Source organism: Alosa alosa, chromosome 18 (assembly GCF_017589495.1).
Source record: "Alosa alosa isolate M-15738 ecotype Scorff River chromosome 18, AALO_Geno_1.1, whole genome shotgun sequence".
NCBI classification, from domain to species: domain Eukaryota; kingdom Metazoa; phylum Chordata; class Actinopteri; order Clupeiformes; family Clupeidae; genus Alosa; species Alosa alosa.
In genome coordinates this window covers 10699052-10717043 of record NC_063206.1, presented here as the reverse complement: position 1 = coordinate 10717043, position 17992 = coordinate 10699052, and the positions used below count along the sequence as shown (strand labels likewise).

Sequence of the window (17992 nt, the reverse complement as noted above, 5' to 3'; positions counted from 1 at the left end):
TATAATGTTTGGCTTTTCCATGAAATTGTGTCAAAAGTAAACATTTTTAGACCATAAGACCGGGCCAAAAAGATGCATTTAAGTTTAGAGATTAATATTATGAAAGAATTTTGAGTCTAGGTCAATCTGGTAAGGAGAAATTAGCATAATTAACTTTTTTTTCCAATAGCGCCACCTTTGGGTGCAGTACCCCAAATTTTGGCTTCTGGGTAGAGGGGGGTACTGGTAACCATACCTGAAAATGTTTTAGTTTTGGAGTTACGGTTTAGGCTGCAGTATGACTTACAGAATTTTGGCCAAAAATGAACGGTAGAGAAACAATAGGGGTCCTGCAGCTACGCTGCTCGGACCCCTAATAATAGGAAAAACTAGTAAAACAATGGGTGCAAGCTTCGCTGCTAGGCCCCCAATTAGGTCTTAAAAATAATAGCCTAACTTAAAGGCACAGAAAATGTCCTTGCTTTAAACCTTGCATAGCCTAACCTATGTATGGTGCTACCAACTGCATGACAGGCCTATAAATATTTGCCTAGTGTCTCTGGTATCTTATTTCACAAATTGTTTCAGTAATTTAGACTACATACTTGGAAAAGGCAGTTAGATAGTGTTGGATATTAATATTCTTTTTTTATCAATTAGTAGTTCTAGCCAATTATGCAGGGGAGATACCGATTCATAACATCTGACTAAATTTATCTTATAAGGGGTCTGGGGAACACTGTGGGCAGGTGACTTTCCAAGCCTATGGAGTTTTGAATAATATTCAAACAAAGGTTAACGATAAATACCGTTATTAACCGGTTATCTAAAATTGAAAATGACGTTTTCACTCCGGAACAATTGGTTTTGCTCCCGTTTTCAGTTACGCCCTTCCAAAAACTGTGTTCGTTTCCGGTTTTCATTTTCATTCTTTGAACCGTTTCTAAGCCCTGCTAAAGATATTTGGCCTTTAATTGTAATTGGGGTTGAAGTAAAAACCTTCCAAATAATTGAATTGGATACCCATACCCAGTACTTAGTTACTGTCCACTAGTGTGTGTGTTTGCATGTTTATTTGTGAGGTGGTAGATTAATAATTGCATTCTTGTTATGTACATTTTAAATTGTTGTATTATAATCAATCCAAAAAGAATGTTTTGACTAAGAAGGTACTTACTTGACTGAGTCTTTATTGAATCAGATGGAAATGTTTTGACAGTCACAGTCATGGTTATCATTGCAACAATCCTGCATTAGAATCTTGTTTCAATTCAGATACCTAAATCTACCGATGGCTTATTTTGTATGACTAAATTTGTCCATATTCCCTCAAAACTCACTAGAAGACATCATTTGAGGGGTCATGTTTTAAAAATACCCCCAAATCATCAGAATCTTGTTTCAATCCATATAACCTAAACCTATTGATGGCTTATTTTATAAATGTATCCATATTCCCTCAAAACTAACTAGAAGAAATCATTTGAGGGGTCATTTTTTAAAAGAATTCTCTGGGGGAACATACCTCCAAACCCCCCTAGAATTGCTTGACACTGTATAATTTAAGTACAGACTACACAGACTGTATAGTGATTACACAGAGAAAGAAATTCACATATTAAGACATAAAAGTGATAAAAGTAGGACGCACCAGAGCTAAATGGCAAGTGTCATAACAAAAGGTGTGAACACTTATGTAAATAGATATATTTCAGTCTTCTGTTTTTTATACATTTACAAAACACTTCCTTTTTTTGTGGGGTGTTGGAGTATTGTTTGTAGATTGATGATAAATAAATAATTTAATCCATTTTAAGATGAGTCATAAACATAACAAAATAAACAATGAAACCTAACAAAATGTGGAAAAAGTGAAGCACTGTAAATACTTTCTATATGCACTGTATCTTAAGCTTGTTGTATTAAAAGCCCTAAGCTTATTATACCCTCAATGGCACTCCATTTGCACTTTGCACGTGTGCTGCCACCAGCGCTTAGTGGTTCAGTCATATCGAGAACATGTTTGTCATACATCCTGCATAGTTTGGGCTTGCAATTAATAATGCTTTTCAAGATATTGATGCCCAAACATGGCTACCCAGATAATTATATTATTTCAGTTGTACAGCATGAAAAACACAAGGGCTAGAAAATTGGAAGACATAGGATTTGAACAGAAATATTTTACAGGCCTTGATTTTGGGACCCAGTCATGATATAGGCAAGGTATAACAATGCGGCACCAACCTTATGTGATTTTTTACGTAATGAACCTGTACCGGACGTATTCAATTATTTATTGTTATTGCTGTGACCGTTGTTTCACCAGTTAGTTGTACATTTTCTGTAAAATCAGTGGCTGTGGAGAGGCTCTTATCACTCACCAGAGCCAAACCTGTAGCACCCAAAAGTGGACTGCAGTTTGTTTATTGCTATATGGCAGGGGTCGGCAATCTTTTCTCTTGAAAGGGCCATTTTTTTGACCAGAAATAAAAATAAATCTGTCTGGGGCCGCAAATATATTATTTCGATTTATTTCAAATTATACCATTTGAAATAAATCTTTACAGTATCTTTATTAGCTTCAGGCATATGGCATACGCCCCATACTCTGCATATGCTGTATTGTACAGTATAATATTTTCACAAAATGTTAATGTGTTGGGAGGGACTATATGAAATTGTTAAAAAATATTTTATAACTTCCATTTTTAGAGAAAGCCAGGGAGCCACTAGAGAGGAGCTAAAGGGCTGCAGGTTGCCTACCCCTGCTATAGACCCTTTCAAGAGTTCCATTATCAGCATCATAGTTGGCCCGGGCCCCACAAGACTTCCTTTTTAACATTCCATATGTTATCTTAATGCAGAGGAAGTAGATTGGGGCCCAAATAGAACGTTCAAGCATTGTTTTTGTTTTTATTGATGAAAGGGTCTATATGGGAAACACACATGGAGGCTTCAGGACGGCACCCAGGGCTAGAGCTCCATCCTACTGTAGGCCAGCATCCAGTGGCAGGCTCCTTGCACACTTTTGTCGGAGGATCCTGTTGATTCCCACAGTCCTGTGACCCGGCCCTGGTGAAAGGAGTCTTTGTGGCGGAGCTTAAAGGCTCTTTTAAAGACACAAGAGGCTGACTTGTAAAGCAGTGAGCAAATAGCAGGGGCTGCAACACTCATCTCTGTCTCAGGGCTTCGGTTGCGTCCGCATGCTCACCTCCACTCGGGTCACTGTTGGCCCACACACACACACACACGTGCGCTTCCACCATCAATACCTAGTATGTGCTGTACAGGGTATGTGCTTCGGTTAACAAAACAATGAGGGTCTTAGATATGCACATTTGGAATTAGAAGAGAGATTGTAACTTTAGTAACTCATTTTTAAGTCGATGCGTCATTGTTTTATAAGATCTCTCTGACTGGTTGGACTACAGTGTTGATTCTCTCTTGTCGCTTGCTTTGTTTTGTTTTTTCTCAAAAGACGTCAGCGCGAGTCCACTTTCAGCTCCTTTGGCAGAACAGAGTACTAGCAATGCCAAGGTCAAGGATACAGTTCAGGTTAGGAGGACAATCAGACTGAATCAACTTGTCCAACCAGTTGGAAAGGGCATTTTCATAGTTAAACCATAACCTACTTTAACCTTTGGGGTGGTGGTGGGGTTGAGTGTTAGCCTCCTTCTAACACTTTTTGCCTGGAGTGTTTGCCTTGGAGCCTGGACTTGACAGCTTGGGGTGAGTGTGGGGTTGAGTGGCTCATTTTTCTTAGCCAGAAAGTCAGGGTGATGCCATCTATCTCCTCCATAGCTGAAATGTTAATGGTAACCTAGAGCAGGGGTGTCCAAATGTTTCTTTTGACGGGGGCCAGATTAGGTATTTAAAGTTTATTATCGTAAGTTTGTTGTATTAAAAGCCCCAAGTTTATTATACCCTCAATGGCACTCCTTTGCACTTTTTCCAGTAGGGCCAGTGTCCAGTGTGCTGCCACCAGCACTTAGTGGTTCAGTCATATCAATGTTCCATCATGTTTGTCATACATCCTGCAAAGTTTGGGTTTGCAATTAATAATGCTTTTCAAGATATTAATGCCCAAACATGGCTACCCAGATAATTATATTATTTCAGTTAATTTCAATTACAGCCTGAAAAACACAAGGGCTAGAAAATAAAGACATAGGATTTGAACAGAAATATTTTACAGGCCTTGGTATTTACTATTTGCTACTAATTACTATGAACAGTCAGAAATTAGGTGAAATGTACCAAATCAAAACGCTGTCTCATCATGTTTTGAGAAAGAGGCCACAGGCCGAGGGATCTGAGAATCTGAGGGAACTCTCCTCCAGTTGAGCTACTCCTGCCAGTGGTGAGAGTGGGTCATAGAGTGGAGAGTGCTGTGTTATTGCTGAGACGTCAGTAATATCAACAAATGACCCAAGCGTAACCTTCAGTTAGAAAATCAGACTGAGTGGCCTTTGGGTGGTCACTTGGACCAGAAAGTGCTCTCCACTGTAAAAAGAAAGGGAGAGAAGAGCTCTCCACTGTAAGGCCTTGTCTCTCATGAACCCCTATGCTGCTTCTACTTGGTTTTACAGTAGCATATGATTGCATTTTACTGTGAGTCATAGGCAATGCCTCAAACCACCTACTTTCACACTTTCACACACATATTAGGTTATAGTGCAGTATATAGTGGAGATATTGGAACAATTACTAACCATCGAAAAGTGGGCACAACGTGAGTAAGTGCACAGTGCACACTAGCAATGTACTGACGGAAGTATGCGGTTTGAGACACAGCCATAGTATGCATGGGGAAAAACTGTGATGGCACCAACCATGCCCAGGTAGTTCTCAGCACCCTAGAGCCCAAACCTAGTGCCACTTCTGTGCCCTGAGGCAGCCTCGTGACTCTGCTCTCTCATTCTCCGTCACCGTCTCTCTTCCTGTCCTGTCTCTCTTTGCCTTTGCCCGCACCTAGGCACTCCTCCACCAGACAATTTCTCACAGTAATTAAGAGAGTGTTGTGTCTCTCCACAGCCCTCCCCACCTCCCTGATCCTCCTGTTTTTACGCAACAACCTTGACCTCAGCCCCTTAAACTTGAGTCTTTCAGCTCACACGAGGCATCCTCATATCGACTCCACTTTCACTGCTAATCCCTCCACCATGGAGGACTGCCGTGCTTATGTAGATGGAACCGCTCAGATGGAGCATCACACCTTCTTGTTCATGATAGTGGAATTAGTGTGTGTGTGTAGTATGTCTGTGCATTGTGTGTGTGTGTGTACAGTATGTGTGTGTTTAGTTGAGACACAGAATGCATGTTGTTAAGGCTAAGTGAAGGTTAGAATTACAAGGGAGGAAGTGAATTTTAAGTTTCCTTGTTGTCCTTTGAGACCATGACAATGATGTACTGTCAGAGTTTCTGTGTTGTTCTAATGCTTCATACCTTTGAGGTAATGCGTGTCATTGGAAGCCGGGATTTTCTCTGTCATATAAGAAATCCTACCTGACATGATGCATCCAGGCAGTATTAATTTCTCTCTGAAGGAGAATTCATTTCTTGGGCAAATGTGAAGGCGTATTGGTTGTTGTTTGACAAATTGCTCTCAACTAAAGTGATAAGCATTAGGCCCATTCTGGAGGTGCCATGTGTTCATATTGCTATTTGGGTTACATTAATCATCAAGCAGCAGCTGCAGCATCACTTAATGTAACCTGTGTGTGTCTGTGTGTGTCTTTGTGTGTGTGTGTGTGTGCGCGTGTGCAAGTAGACAGTCAGTAATTGACTAGGTGTATATGTGGCTATGTCCTGGCCTAATCAGCTTGTGGTGTGTTCTCTAATGGTGAGGGGCAGCAGTGGTGGCTTGAGTTTCGTCGGAGAGGATCGTATGTCCGCCGACCTGTATCATAGCCTGTCAGGACCAGGGCCGGGTTACTGTAATAGGAGATGACCGTTCTCGAGCGCTGGGGCGACACCAGGCTTTGTCTCCCCGAGCCCAACTCCTCTCCTCTCCGCTCCTATGGAAACGACAGGGCTATCAGTCCCATCCTTTCCAATCAGCGCGTCCCTCCAGTTCCTCGCGTTACACACACACACACACACACAAACACACACACACATACACTGATGAGTACACATGCATTGCCCCTCATCTCACTTTCAGTTGATCATATTCCCTGCAGCCATTGTTCTGCCATCTCCACAAGCCTTGTACTGGTCGTCTCAATCACCCGTCCGTCCTTGTGTTCATGCCACAGGATTTGTTGTTATCGTCTTCGGCCTTAGACTATGTCCTTGTGGTGGTGAAGGTGAGACGGTTGTCTGGTGCAGTGTACATTTAATGCAAACTCCCCTGAGCCACTACCTGCATTGTGTTCTGGCAGAAAATTGTAAACCTTATGAAACCTAATATGCTGAAGTAGTGAGTATCCCGGAGTCTTTTATCTAATAATCAGCAGAATGTTATGTCCATGGAAGCCTGGGTTTTAGAGGGTGAAGTGCCTGCGTGCGTGCGTGCCTGCGTGCGTGGGCGAGTGTGTGTGTGTGTGTGTCCTGCACTGTATGTGTGTGGATACAGTCTCATGGCCTGATGTTTTATTCAGTGGCAGAAGATGGAAAATTGCCCAGCAACCCTAGAGAGAGGCCAAATGAGTGACTGTGTTGGGGACCAGCATGTCCCCCACCGATGCAAGCGCACACACACACACGAGGACGTTGGAAGGTCCAGAGATTTGCCATGTATTATGCATGCCACCCTAGTCAGGCCCGCTTAATTATACATGCTATTATGTGATTGGGTTCAGCCATGTCCGACACCCAGTCACATCCTGAAACGCGCCACAGAAGCCTGGTGCCGAGACAGGAGTGGCTAGCCTACATGTTCCGTTGTTCTGCAGGTCAATAGCATCATTGGAGGGTAGTGTGCGTTTGCAGTCCAATGTTTTTATCCCCCCAATCCAGACATTATTGCTCTCAGCTTCTGAGCAGGGAACGAACGCACGTCTGGCCCATTAACAGTGATGAAGAGAAGACCGTTCCGTGCGGACACATTCATTCTGTTGCGCTCATCAGTGAGGATGTGATTCATGGCGCTAAATCCACGTTCGCACTCTGGTAATATGTAGGCCTATACAATGTATGTGCATGGGGACCTGAGACTGCCGACAGTTCGGTTTTTAATCATTGACGGGGTTGTCCCCCTCGAGGATGAAATTCATTCAGCAGAGGGAGGGATGTAAAAAACATTTTTTAAACCCCCAACAAATCGCACCCTGTCTATTATGATCCCTTGGTTGACATTCAAACCCTGGGTGGGTATGTTTCAGGAAGTACAGACTATAGTAACAGACCACTTCAATTTGATTTGTAACTTTTTTTTTTTTTTTTTTTTCTTAAAAGCCTAGGAAATTATGTTCTTTGCGATATGATAAAATAAGATCCATGAAAATGAGGTTCAGGCTTGGATTTGAAGTCTAATGCAAACCAAAGGTGGTGTCGATGCAGGCTAAGCTGTAGCAGTTGCAGACTACCTCTCTCAAAATCCATTTCCAGATGTCCTACTTTCGAATGTCTGTGTAATTTCCATATCAATAGCAAGCACGCACTGGGGACGGAAGGACTCCAACGGCAAATGCTACCACCATTTGTCTCCTTCTGATCACGAACCGCATGAAAACCCAAAACAAATCACTCGGAACACCTTTTCTCCCACATTACTGTTGAGGCTGTTATTAATCTCAATGCCGTATGCAGAACAACTCACGGCTTCACTCATCTATTAAAATGCCAGCTGGTCAAGGTTGGGAGTAATTATGTAGATTGGAACATAAATGTCATCCCCTGATAAACTGGGAGAAAACAGGCCCCAGGTTGGCATGTTTTGTTTGTTTGTTTGTTTTATTTATTTATTTATTTATTTATTTACTTACTTACTTACTTACTTACTTACTTACTTTTATATATAAGGCAATGGGCCTCACCCATGTGGATCCAGCATAGGGGCATTTGCAGGTGTACTGGGGTGGATGACTGCATCTTGTTTAGCGTTGACAGACTGCCCCACACACTCACACACACAAGTTCTACCTCCTTTACAAAAAGACACACTCATCCCACCTCCTTTAGAGAGACTGGCCTAGAAACCCCATGAAGCATTATTAGATCCTTAGTCTCCTTGGACCTAAGAATAACTTGTTCAGCCATGTGTGACGGCTGAAATATGGGGGCCAGATGTGGACCTCTCCAACTCCCTGCACCCCACCCCCCCCCCCAAAAAAAAAAAAAAACCTCCTTACATGCTTTCAGTCTCACTCTGCCTGGCTGCTCTTCACACGGTCACTGCCCAGCTATGGAAACCCATAGTGAAATGCACTGTTGGCAGGGAGGGAACTGTGTACCTTTTGATGTATGAATTTACACGTGTTTTGGTGCACTCTTCAGTGTTTGCTAGTAGTATTGCTTTAGTTTTGTATCACTTGGTCAAGCTCTACCATTTTCCCCATCCTTACATTTACAAACAAACACTTCACCTCAGAAAGATGTCAGACTTTGCCACCCCCACTGGTCACCAGTTGCAAACCCTGTTTCCAGACTGTAATGTCAAGTATGCTGACAGTTGGGCAGAATATTTAATAACCCTGATGATTGGGTTGATCAGGGACCTTGACTAAATGACATTGCAATCATCAGAAGGATACAGGCTATCCCACTTCCCCTTCCACCCACCCACCCTCCCACAAAGGAAATGGAAGCATACAACCGAGTCATGTTCACTTGATTTAGGAGCGATGAGAGACCCGCAGAGGAGAGTGATCCATCATCCTGATGTGCAGTGCAGCAAGTGAAGCCGGTACCTGAGATTGAAAGGATTGAGCATCCTGGCAGTTCTTTTGCTCAGGCTACGGTGACGCAGCCATCTGATAGGTGGCTGAGAGAATACCCAAAATGACCTTGAGGAATACCCAAACGGCCTTGAAGAGCTTGAGTAGAGGAAACAAGAGATGACAGGAGTGGAGGAGGATTAAGTAGGAACATAGGAAATGAGGAAATGAGTTTGTTGAAAACTAGGATGGCATCCGTCATGGTCTGTTGAGTTTGAAGGAGATGAGCTAGTGCTCTGGGCAGTATGCAGTCCCACCATTGTGCTCTCCTTCCCTTATCAGGGAGACAGGGAAACAAGCTGCAGGGGCGAAGCAGATGACAGTCGCAGAGACTGATCAAGTGCTCCAATAATTACAGAATCACAATCCTGTAAATGGCCAAAGGTGGTCAAGTAGTAATTGGCAGTGGAAGTGGCTCTTGAAGGTTAACTCAGGAGACGGTGGAAAAGCTAATTGAAAAACCGTATCTTGTCAAATATGAATTTATATTTATTCATATAGCTGTTGGTATCATCCAGAGTGAACTGTTGTAATTCATTGTGTCTGCTTGGTAGTAGAACATTTGCTAACCTTCTTTGCGTGTGCTAACTTAACATTCAACCCAGTGAACCTTAGTGGTGATTTACAAAAGATGAGCAGTCAAAACCCTGTCTGTGGAAAATGTAGGCTGTAAACAACTGTTAAGCTTACATGTAGGCTATGTGCTGGATTTCCTTATCTATTTCTCTGTGTGAATGCGTGTCAGACTGTTTCCCTTCATTGGCGATTACCTGAAGGGTCTTGGTTGATTTTGCTTGGGTCATCAACCCATATTGCATAGCCAATATATTTTTCTTGCAACTTCGAATGCCTGTGCTGACTTCCTAGCTAACCCCCACCCCCACCCACTCTTAAAGGTATGGATTCTTCTCATAGTCAGGAGGGAGATGCCCAGCTTTTATCTTTTCAATCTCTGAGTTACTTTCTTTCGCTGACTGTCTACTTTTAAAGAGTACGGTTTAGCATCCTCTCTCTCTCTCTCTCTCTCTCTCTCTCTCTCTCTCTCTCTCTCTCTCTCTCTCTCTCTCTCTGCCAAGATTAGATGGACAGTGCTGCGACAAGGCTGTCTTTGAAGGCTTAAATGTTTACTGTGTAGTGTGTATGTCTTTATGATGATGCTCTCAGCTTCAAAGCACCACACAGGGCTTAAATTTCACTGCGGGATTGCGGGTATTGCGCATAATTTGTTCAAGTCCCGCAACTCTAGCCATCATAATGCGAGAAATTCCCGCATACACTTTTACAGCCTGTGTTTACTACCGAGTTGAATTGAACATGGCCTCATGCAGACGCAGACACACACACACACGGAGAGAGAGAGAACCACTTTGCGCTTACGCAAATAGGCTACTACGCAACCATGGCAAACTTTTACATCTGGAAAGAGCTCCTTGGTAACTATCCTGCTAGCTCAGGTCACGTCAACACTTGATCCCAGAAAGATTGAACTTGTTAGTTTTTTGAACACTAATTTTATCTAATAACATAGAAAACATAATGAATTTCATCCACATATCCTTATGCACTATGCACAACTTTTATTCACTAGCGACTAGCCTAAAACCGTCAGGCTGAAGGGAGGCTAATTACTCTCACGTATTTTCTTAAAGTGACAGGCACTCAATTACACCTACTCATCACCAATGTGCACTCTATTAGACCTACACAACACATTAAAGATATGCCCAAGTGTTATAGCTTAAACGTCAATATGAAGCATTCAAATTACTAAATATGTTTAGCCACTAGTAATTACTAGTAAAATGCTATACATTATTAACTACTACACTATATAAATTAACAAATATATGAAATAGCCATAATTTTCAGTGTGTGTGTGTGGAGAGTGTCAAGCAGAATCTAGGATGTCCACTGTTGTGAATGATCCCACTATATTACTGATGACGTCAGGGTGTTGGGGGGCCCCAAAATCAAACACTTTTAAAAAGTATCGAAGAAGTATCGAAATTGAAATCCCCCCCCCTAAATTGTGTAAATCCCCCCTACATGAATAACCTAAGGGGGGAATTCCCCCCCATTTTGAAAAATTAATTTTAAGCCCTGCCTCAGTATCCCTGAGAGATATTGACCGAATGAAATTAGCATGATGTAGATCCTCAAAATGTAAGAAGGACAACTCTGAACAGATTCTGGTTTTAAGGATGACCATAGGATGACCATTTTCAGTGGCTCTCCCAGTCACCTTTGCTCCGTAGTTGTAATTGGTTGTGTAGACACACTTCAGGAAATGCTTATTTTGGGAATTTGGGATTTGTTTTAGGAAAACCACTGTGTTCTAAATGTAAATGTGTTGGAAATGTTGACTCTTTGCATGTTTAACTACTACTCCCTCTTCTGGAGTTGTGTACTTTAACACTACCCAGTGTTGTTGACCGACTGTGTGTGTGTGTGTTCCTGTGTGTTTGTGCAGGAGTTGTTGGGTGTGCTTTGCCACAGACGAGGATGACCGGACGGCGGAGTGGGTGCGCCCGTGTCGCTGCCGTGGCTCCACTAAGTGGGTGCACCAGGCGTGCCTGCAGCGCTGGGTGGACGAGAAGCAGCGCGGTAACTCCACGGCCAGAGTCGCCTGCCCACAATGCAATGCGGAGTACCTCATCGTCTTCCCAAAACTCGGTATGCCCACCATACAGCTTTTCAATTTAGTGATGCTGCTTGATGGAATTGTATATCGATGAGTCATTTTATTTTTTTGTCTCTCTCTCTCTCTCTCTCTCTCTCTCTCTCTCTCTCTCTCTCTCTCTCTCTCTCTCTCTCTACGGAAAGATTAAACAAAGTGCGTATATACACACAGCATGTCTAGAGGACTTATCTAGGGTGGTGTCTCATCCAGAGTAAACCAACCCTAAACAGGAGCTATTTGATTTGCAACTTTCTTCTTAAGTGTTAAGAAGAAACTACTGATTGCTTGCTATGTCAGAAATTGATTCAAGGGAAATGCTGATCACAGGAAGTATACAGTACTATAGAACAGTGTTTCTCAAAGTGTGGTCCGCAAGCTATCCCAAGTGGTCCGCGAGCAGACGTGGTAAAATATAATATAGATGAGTTGTTTGCAATATTGAACCAACTTATGTAAATCCAAACAGTTCTGCAACACTGCCTTTGTAAGCTACACCAGTTTAAATCATATGAATCCTGACACAGTAAACAAGATGCAAAGACCAGAAGCAAGGTGGTTCAGTGAGTAGGCCTATTGTGTAATATACTGTTGAAGTAGATGTACTGTTTTTTTCTTTAGCTAGTTGGTCTGTGATTTTTTTTTTTTTTTTTATTATTGCTTAAGTGGACTTTGGTCTGAAAAAGTTTGAGAAACACTGCTCTAGAACAATGAATCTACACACAAATGTGTGCGTGTGTATTATGTAGGAAAGTAGGATGTCCACTTTATACCTAACATTTGTCCAGACTTATTTACCGATTGACTTATCCCACCCAAGCACCCCATCCAGTTCATCAGGATGTAATGTGTTGATGATGGATGTTTACTGTAGTAAATGGTTGATCAGTCACCATGGAGCAAAATGCCACAGTGGCCCCTGGCCTGTCGCTCTCTAATGAGAGTCCAATGAGAGAGTGTTGTCCATGCTGCCACCCACTCAACAAGGCTTCCATGACGTCAGTATGACGAAGGTGCTGCCCGTCACCCAGGCCTGCGTGCTTAGTCACCGCCAGGAAGATGAACGTCTTTTTTTCCCCCAGTTTTGTTCGCACACGGTATTAGCACCTGGATCTCCGTGGCTTGACAGCCTTCTCTGTCCTCTATGTACTGTGCCGAGGCTGGCTGTGTCCTAATGAAACTGTCTGCACACCCCCCGATGTCTCGCCCCCTTCATGTGTGAACAGCTGTTTATGAATGTCATCCTGCTCTATATAATTGGTTACTGTCCTTTCAAAGACACAGTGGGCTATCATGTCTCTTTCGTCGGATTTGCGCACCGCAGGATGTGTGTGCTAAACCGGACTCGATTTACATGTGAACTCCCCTTGCATTGGTGAGCGGTCCCCCAAGGATCTGTTCTGGACCTCTGTGAGCCCTCTCTCTGATATCAAACCGATAAACAATGCGAGTGGACAAACAGTCTCGAAGCAGCTGAGGACGTCCAGGAAGCCTCACCTTGGCACTGGGCACACACACACACACACGCGTCGGCCGGAGTATTTATAGCCCAGGGTTTGTCAGTCACTCTGAGCTATTAAAAGTGAGCCCTGATTCAAATCAGGGAGCGGTAGAGTAGAGTGCCCTGACCCAGGGCACTGAGCACCCCTAGAGGATCGAGTCTTTCTCTTTCACTCGAGTTCAGTGTCCAGAGCAGTGGTTGCGTCTGTGGCAGAGCTTTGTACTGTATGCTGTGTTGACGGGTGTTTTGCATTTAGCTGTTGCTTGCTCTTTCGCAACTGCATTCAGACCAAAGGGTGCTACTGGTGGCCCCCCCCAGGTCAGCGCCACCGCGGACTCGAATGTTATTAAGTAATGAATTATTATGACACTTGGTGCTGCCGTATTACGATCATCTTAATGTGGCAAAAATATTACAATATCATACTCTACTCCACCTCTACTAATTAGTAAAGTTACTAAGTCACTCTAAATAAATTCTGTCTGCTTTGTGCGCACACCAAAGATACAGAACATAATGATTGTGTCGTTTCCATGACGACTCCCATCAGCGAGGGCTCTTTTTGGTGGTATCGCTGCGCAAAAAGGGAACACCTGCTGCTCACTAAGGTTCATGACATGTCATGGCCTGGTGCGCTCGCTTCCTTCAATGACAATGGCCATTTACCCTGTCTGACTTCACTGATATCATTGTCACTGTGATTGTGGTGATAGAAATTCACCTCAGGCCCCTTTCGTTTCCTTCTATTTGTATAATAGAGGTGGACATTCTTGTTGAATGTCATCTCTTGTTGAACCTAATCTGTTGACATCATTAGTTGTGCAGGGAATATAAATGTAATTTTTCTCCCTTTCTCCTTGTTCTTTTTTTCCTCTGTGTCCCCTTACTGGTACACACACACACACACACACACACACACACACACACACACACACACGCAGGCAGGCAGGCACAGTGTCTCCTCTAATCTCTCTCCTTTGTGTAACCATCTGTATCGAGTGTACCCAGACTTTGGGTGAAAACCATCATGCTGGATGAATACCGCAAAAGGCTCTTCGCAGACACCCTACCCTAATTAGATTGCCAGTGTTCCTCTTCTTGTGTCACTAGTGCACCAGCATTTCCCCCCCTTTCAACTCCAAACTAGAGAAAAGCAAGTGAGAGAAAAAGTGAAGGGCACTTGGCTTTGATGTCCTTAAACTAAGGGCAAGAAACCACCAGATCATTCTCGACTCTAGTTAAGTGTTATTTTGAAGACAACAAGTGAGACAGATCGCAGAACAGAAACCCAGAGGTGCTGCTTTTTGGTTGAGAGTTCTTATCTTTCAGTGTGCTGTGGAGATTAGGTATATACGCCGAGGGGAGAGCGGAGAAGACAGAGAAGGCTTTGGAAGGTCGTGGAAGAGGGGAGTTCGAGAGACGATAAAGAGAAAGCAAGGGCTGGATAGGACGAATCTTGGCAGAAAGATGTGTGCACTGACTGCTTGGTTCACAGCTGCTGCTCCTGCTGTTGCCGTTGAATCACCTCAACCGACACTACAACCCCCCAAAATGTCACACAGCCCAGAGGGAGCAGGGAATGCAGTGCCACATCCGCAGACTGAGCATCAGCATCAGCAGTGACGTCTCCCTAATCGTGCAGGGAATGCTCTCTAAAAAGGTCATAATGTCCGTCAACCCGAGGAAGGAAAAAAGGTGTAGGTGTGTTTGGCATCAGGAAATACATGTGTGCTTTTCCATCTTGTGTGTGTGTGTGTGTGTGTGTGTGTGTGTTTCCGTTTCCAGAACACCTCGGATGTTACACGGAGCTCTGCACTGCCCAGTACCAGTCCAGTGTTATCACGCACTGTGTGACGTAAATCAAAAGCTGGCTCACAGACCCATTGTGTTGGTGCTCCAGCAGTAAAGAGGACTTTTGGCCCACAACCACGCTTGTGCTGTCAAAGTGGAGCTCTTGAATGCTGTCGTGGAAGGTTGCGTTGAGGGTTGACTCATTCTACTGTACCATGGAGCGGCCACAACAGCTGCAGTGCAGCCACTAACTAAATGGGATTGCCCACAGTAGTGCGCAGTTCACCCAAGTCAGTGTACAAGGAGGCCATGACAGATTGTACCGTAATGTCCCGACTATTAACAAAAGTTTATACATTGATTTTGCAAAATTTCTTCAGCTATGAGGTTAGTAGTCGGAGGCGGAAATGCTTTCTTCTCCTCGTTGTGATTAAAGCATGTTCTGTTTCTGATTTAGTGGGCTATTGGGCACTGTGGTTAATACAGGTGCGGTTAATACATGTTTTTTTTTTTTTTTTTTTTATTTGTTTTATTTGCATAAACACTGTCCTGCGGTAATACATGGGAAATTACTGTATGTGTGCTTTGTCAGTTTGTCCTTGGTGGTGCCACGTTGGTCCCCTGTCTGTGCTTTAATTGGGATGTTGCTGATCATGCGTTCAGTACTGTGGGTGTGGTGTTGCACAGCGATGCGGAATCTGTGCCACTGCGGGTCGCGCCGTTTGCCAGGGAATGCATCCGCACTTTCAGGGCATTGTCTTCATTAGGATGGCTATTTGGCTCTGGATCTCCTCCATGAGACAGACTCTCGGCTCATAACACCAGGTAGAGTCCGCTGTTCTAGGCTCCCAGTGATCTTCCCCTGGCAACAGAGGTGGCAGACCAGGACAGAGTGCAACAATAGTGCCAACCCTTCTTCCCCTCTCGCAAAATGGCCAGCGTATTGGAACTGGGCTCTTCTAAGTACCCCCACTCCCACTACCACCCCCCACACCTCCTTTCCATCTCTGCCCAATTTTCTTTCTCTCCTTTCTTTCATTTATAATTATCTTAATTATGGGAAGTGTTGCCAGGAGCTGGAAGAAACTGTTTCAGCTTTTTCTTGTGCCAGTAACCATTAAGCATGACCCAGTTCCCCCGGGGGCCAGCCATGGCGTAATGCTTAGGCAGGGAGAAAGCGGAAGAGATTGCGACAGCGCCAACCCAACCTGACCAGGCCAAATGAATGGCCTCCGGTGGAATCGATGGGTTCTGGCCGCGCACACACACACACACACACACACACACACACACACACGAGTCTGTGTTCTGTCTAACATGACTTGGGTTTTATCAGGGAGCTCTTAGTGTTGAATTTTCGAGAGTGGACATTTTATTATTTTAAATGTTATTTATTTATTTATTGTGCTCTCACTTTTCTAGATTCAGCGCAGTGGTGCTGTTTATAGCACCCTCGCTAAATAGAAACGAGGTGAACATATTTAGACATGGGCCCAGATTATGTGGCCGTACGGGGTGAACTCTTTTTTCAACTCTGCGCCTTGTGCCAACGCTACCGACGAGCCATAGAATAAAAAAAAATATTTATTTTGACTTCCCAAAACCTCCCAGTTCCACACACCCACAGTGACTCATTGCATAAATAGAAATGTTGGGAAACCAGACCGGTTAACCAGCAGCTTGCTGGTGTGTCTGACTCTAAGAATAGAATTAAGGAGTCCACAGGTAGTTTGTGAAGACCTTGGCTGTCTATGTGGACATACTGACTGCCAGTCATTGTGTGTGTGTGTGTGTGTGTGTTTATGAATACAGAAGAGAGGATGGGTAGATCGGTGCCAGTTCGGACTCCCCTCTAATGCTTATCAAGGCAGCAGCGGTTCTGCAGCACCATGGCAACTGAGCCGTGAGTACCATCGCCACGGTGCCACGCAATCTGCTTTCCTTTTAATCCAGAGACTGACAAATACAAGCCCTCATCAGGGATGCCTCCTCAGGCGGGTGATGAGTCTCTGGCTTCAATATGGATGCTACAGCATTGTGTGTGTGTGTGTGTGTGTCTTTGCACATGGTTTTATTTTGGGTGCACACCTGCGCCAAATCCTCGGAGACTCCTGTTATTAGCGTGATTGTCTGTTGGACATGAGCCCAATGTGATGGGCAACAGTGGGGACAAATCTTGGCCACATTTAGCACTGCCTGCCTCATTGGTAATGCGTTTTCAACCACATCCCTGGCTCGGTACAGCTTTGTGGTTGGTTGTGTATTTGTGTGTGTGTGTGATTGAATATGTGTGTTGAATGTGTGTACGTTTGAAGCTAGGAAGGCTTTCCACCAGATTTTGAAGGGTCAAATTTCTGCCCATTTATCCAGAGAAGTATTTGTGAGGTCACACACAGCACACAGTGAGGTGAAGCACACACTAATCCCGGCGCAGTGAGCTGCCTGCTACAACAGCGGCACTCGGGGAGCAGTGAGGGGTTTGATGGTATAGAAAACCCTGCTCTCTGCCAGCCAATCGTGTTCTTCTGTACCCGAATCACTTAAACATGTCTTTATGGTTGTTTTTCAGCGTTTAGGCTTGGGGTAGTGAAGGGAAATCTTAATGCTTCAGATATTGTGGACAAATTATATGCTTCAAACATTTTGGGAACAGTTAGAGGAAGTCCTTTTTGGTTCTAGCATGACTGTACCCCAGTGCACAAGGCAATAAAGAGATTGTTTTGAGAGTTTTGTGTGGAAAAACTTGACTGGCTCACAGAGAACAGGTTCCTCTGTGCCATTAAACACCTTTGGGATGAACTACAAGAGAGATTACAGGCCAGGCTTTCTTGTCTGAGGTCGGTGCCTGACTTCTGCTGTTACTCTAAATAAGCAAGTAAAAGGGGAGTTAGTGTGCAGGTATTCCTTGAGCTGTAAAATCTTGTGGAAATCCTTCCCCAAAAGAGTAGAAGCTGTTACCACTGCAACTGGGGGGACCAACCCTATATTGATCCCTGTGGGTTGAGAATGGGATGCCAGCGAAGTTCCTCTGGGTGTAATGGCAACTGGCAATCTAATGTATCTGGCAACTGGATCCTGTTAATCAGTTCCTGTCCCGTCCAGTCTCCTGTTACCCGATCAGCTTTCACGCTGCTAATAGCCCAGTCCCTTTCACCAGACAGT

At 44.0% G+C, this 17992-nt stretch overlaps 1 protein-coding gene across 3 annotated transcripts in view; it reads left to right on the top strand.

The window, feature by feature from the left end:
* Window positions 1–17992, top strand: part of marchf5 (membrane-associated ring finger (C3HC4) 5) — a 38799-nt gene that overhangs the window by 13573 nt on the left and 7234 nt on the right. For 2 of the 3 annotated variants that reach the window (XM_048269314.1, XM_048269312.1), the window contains exon 2: window positions 11332–11534. In XM_048269314.1, the coding sequence (XP_048125271.1) occupies window positions 11332–11534 (203 nt within the window). Of the gene's footprint in view, window positions 1–11331; window positions 11535–16642; window positions 16734–17992 lie in introns of all 3 variants that reach the window. The other variant, XM_048269311.1, reaches the window with a different exon arrangement.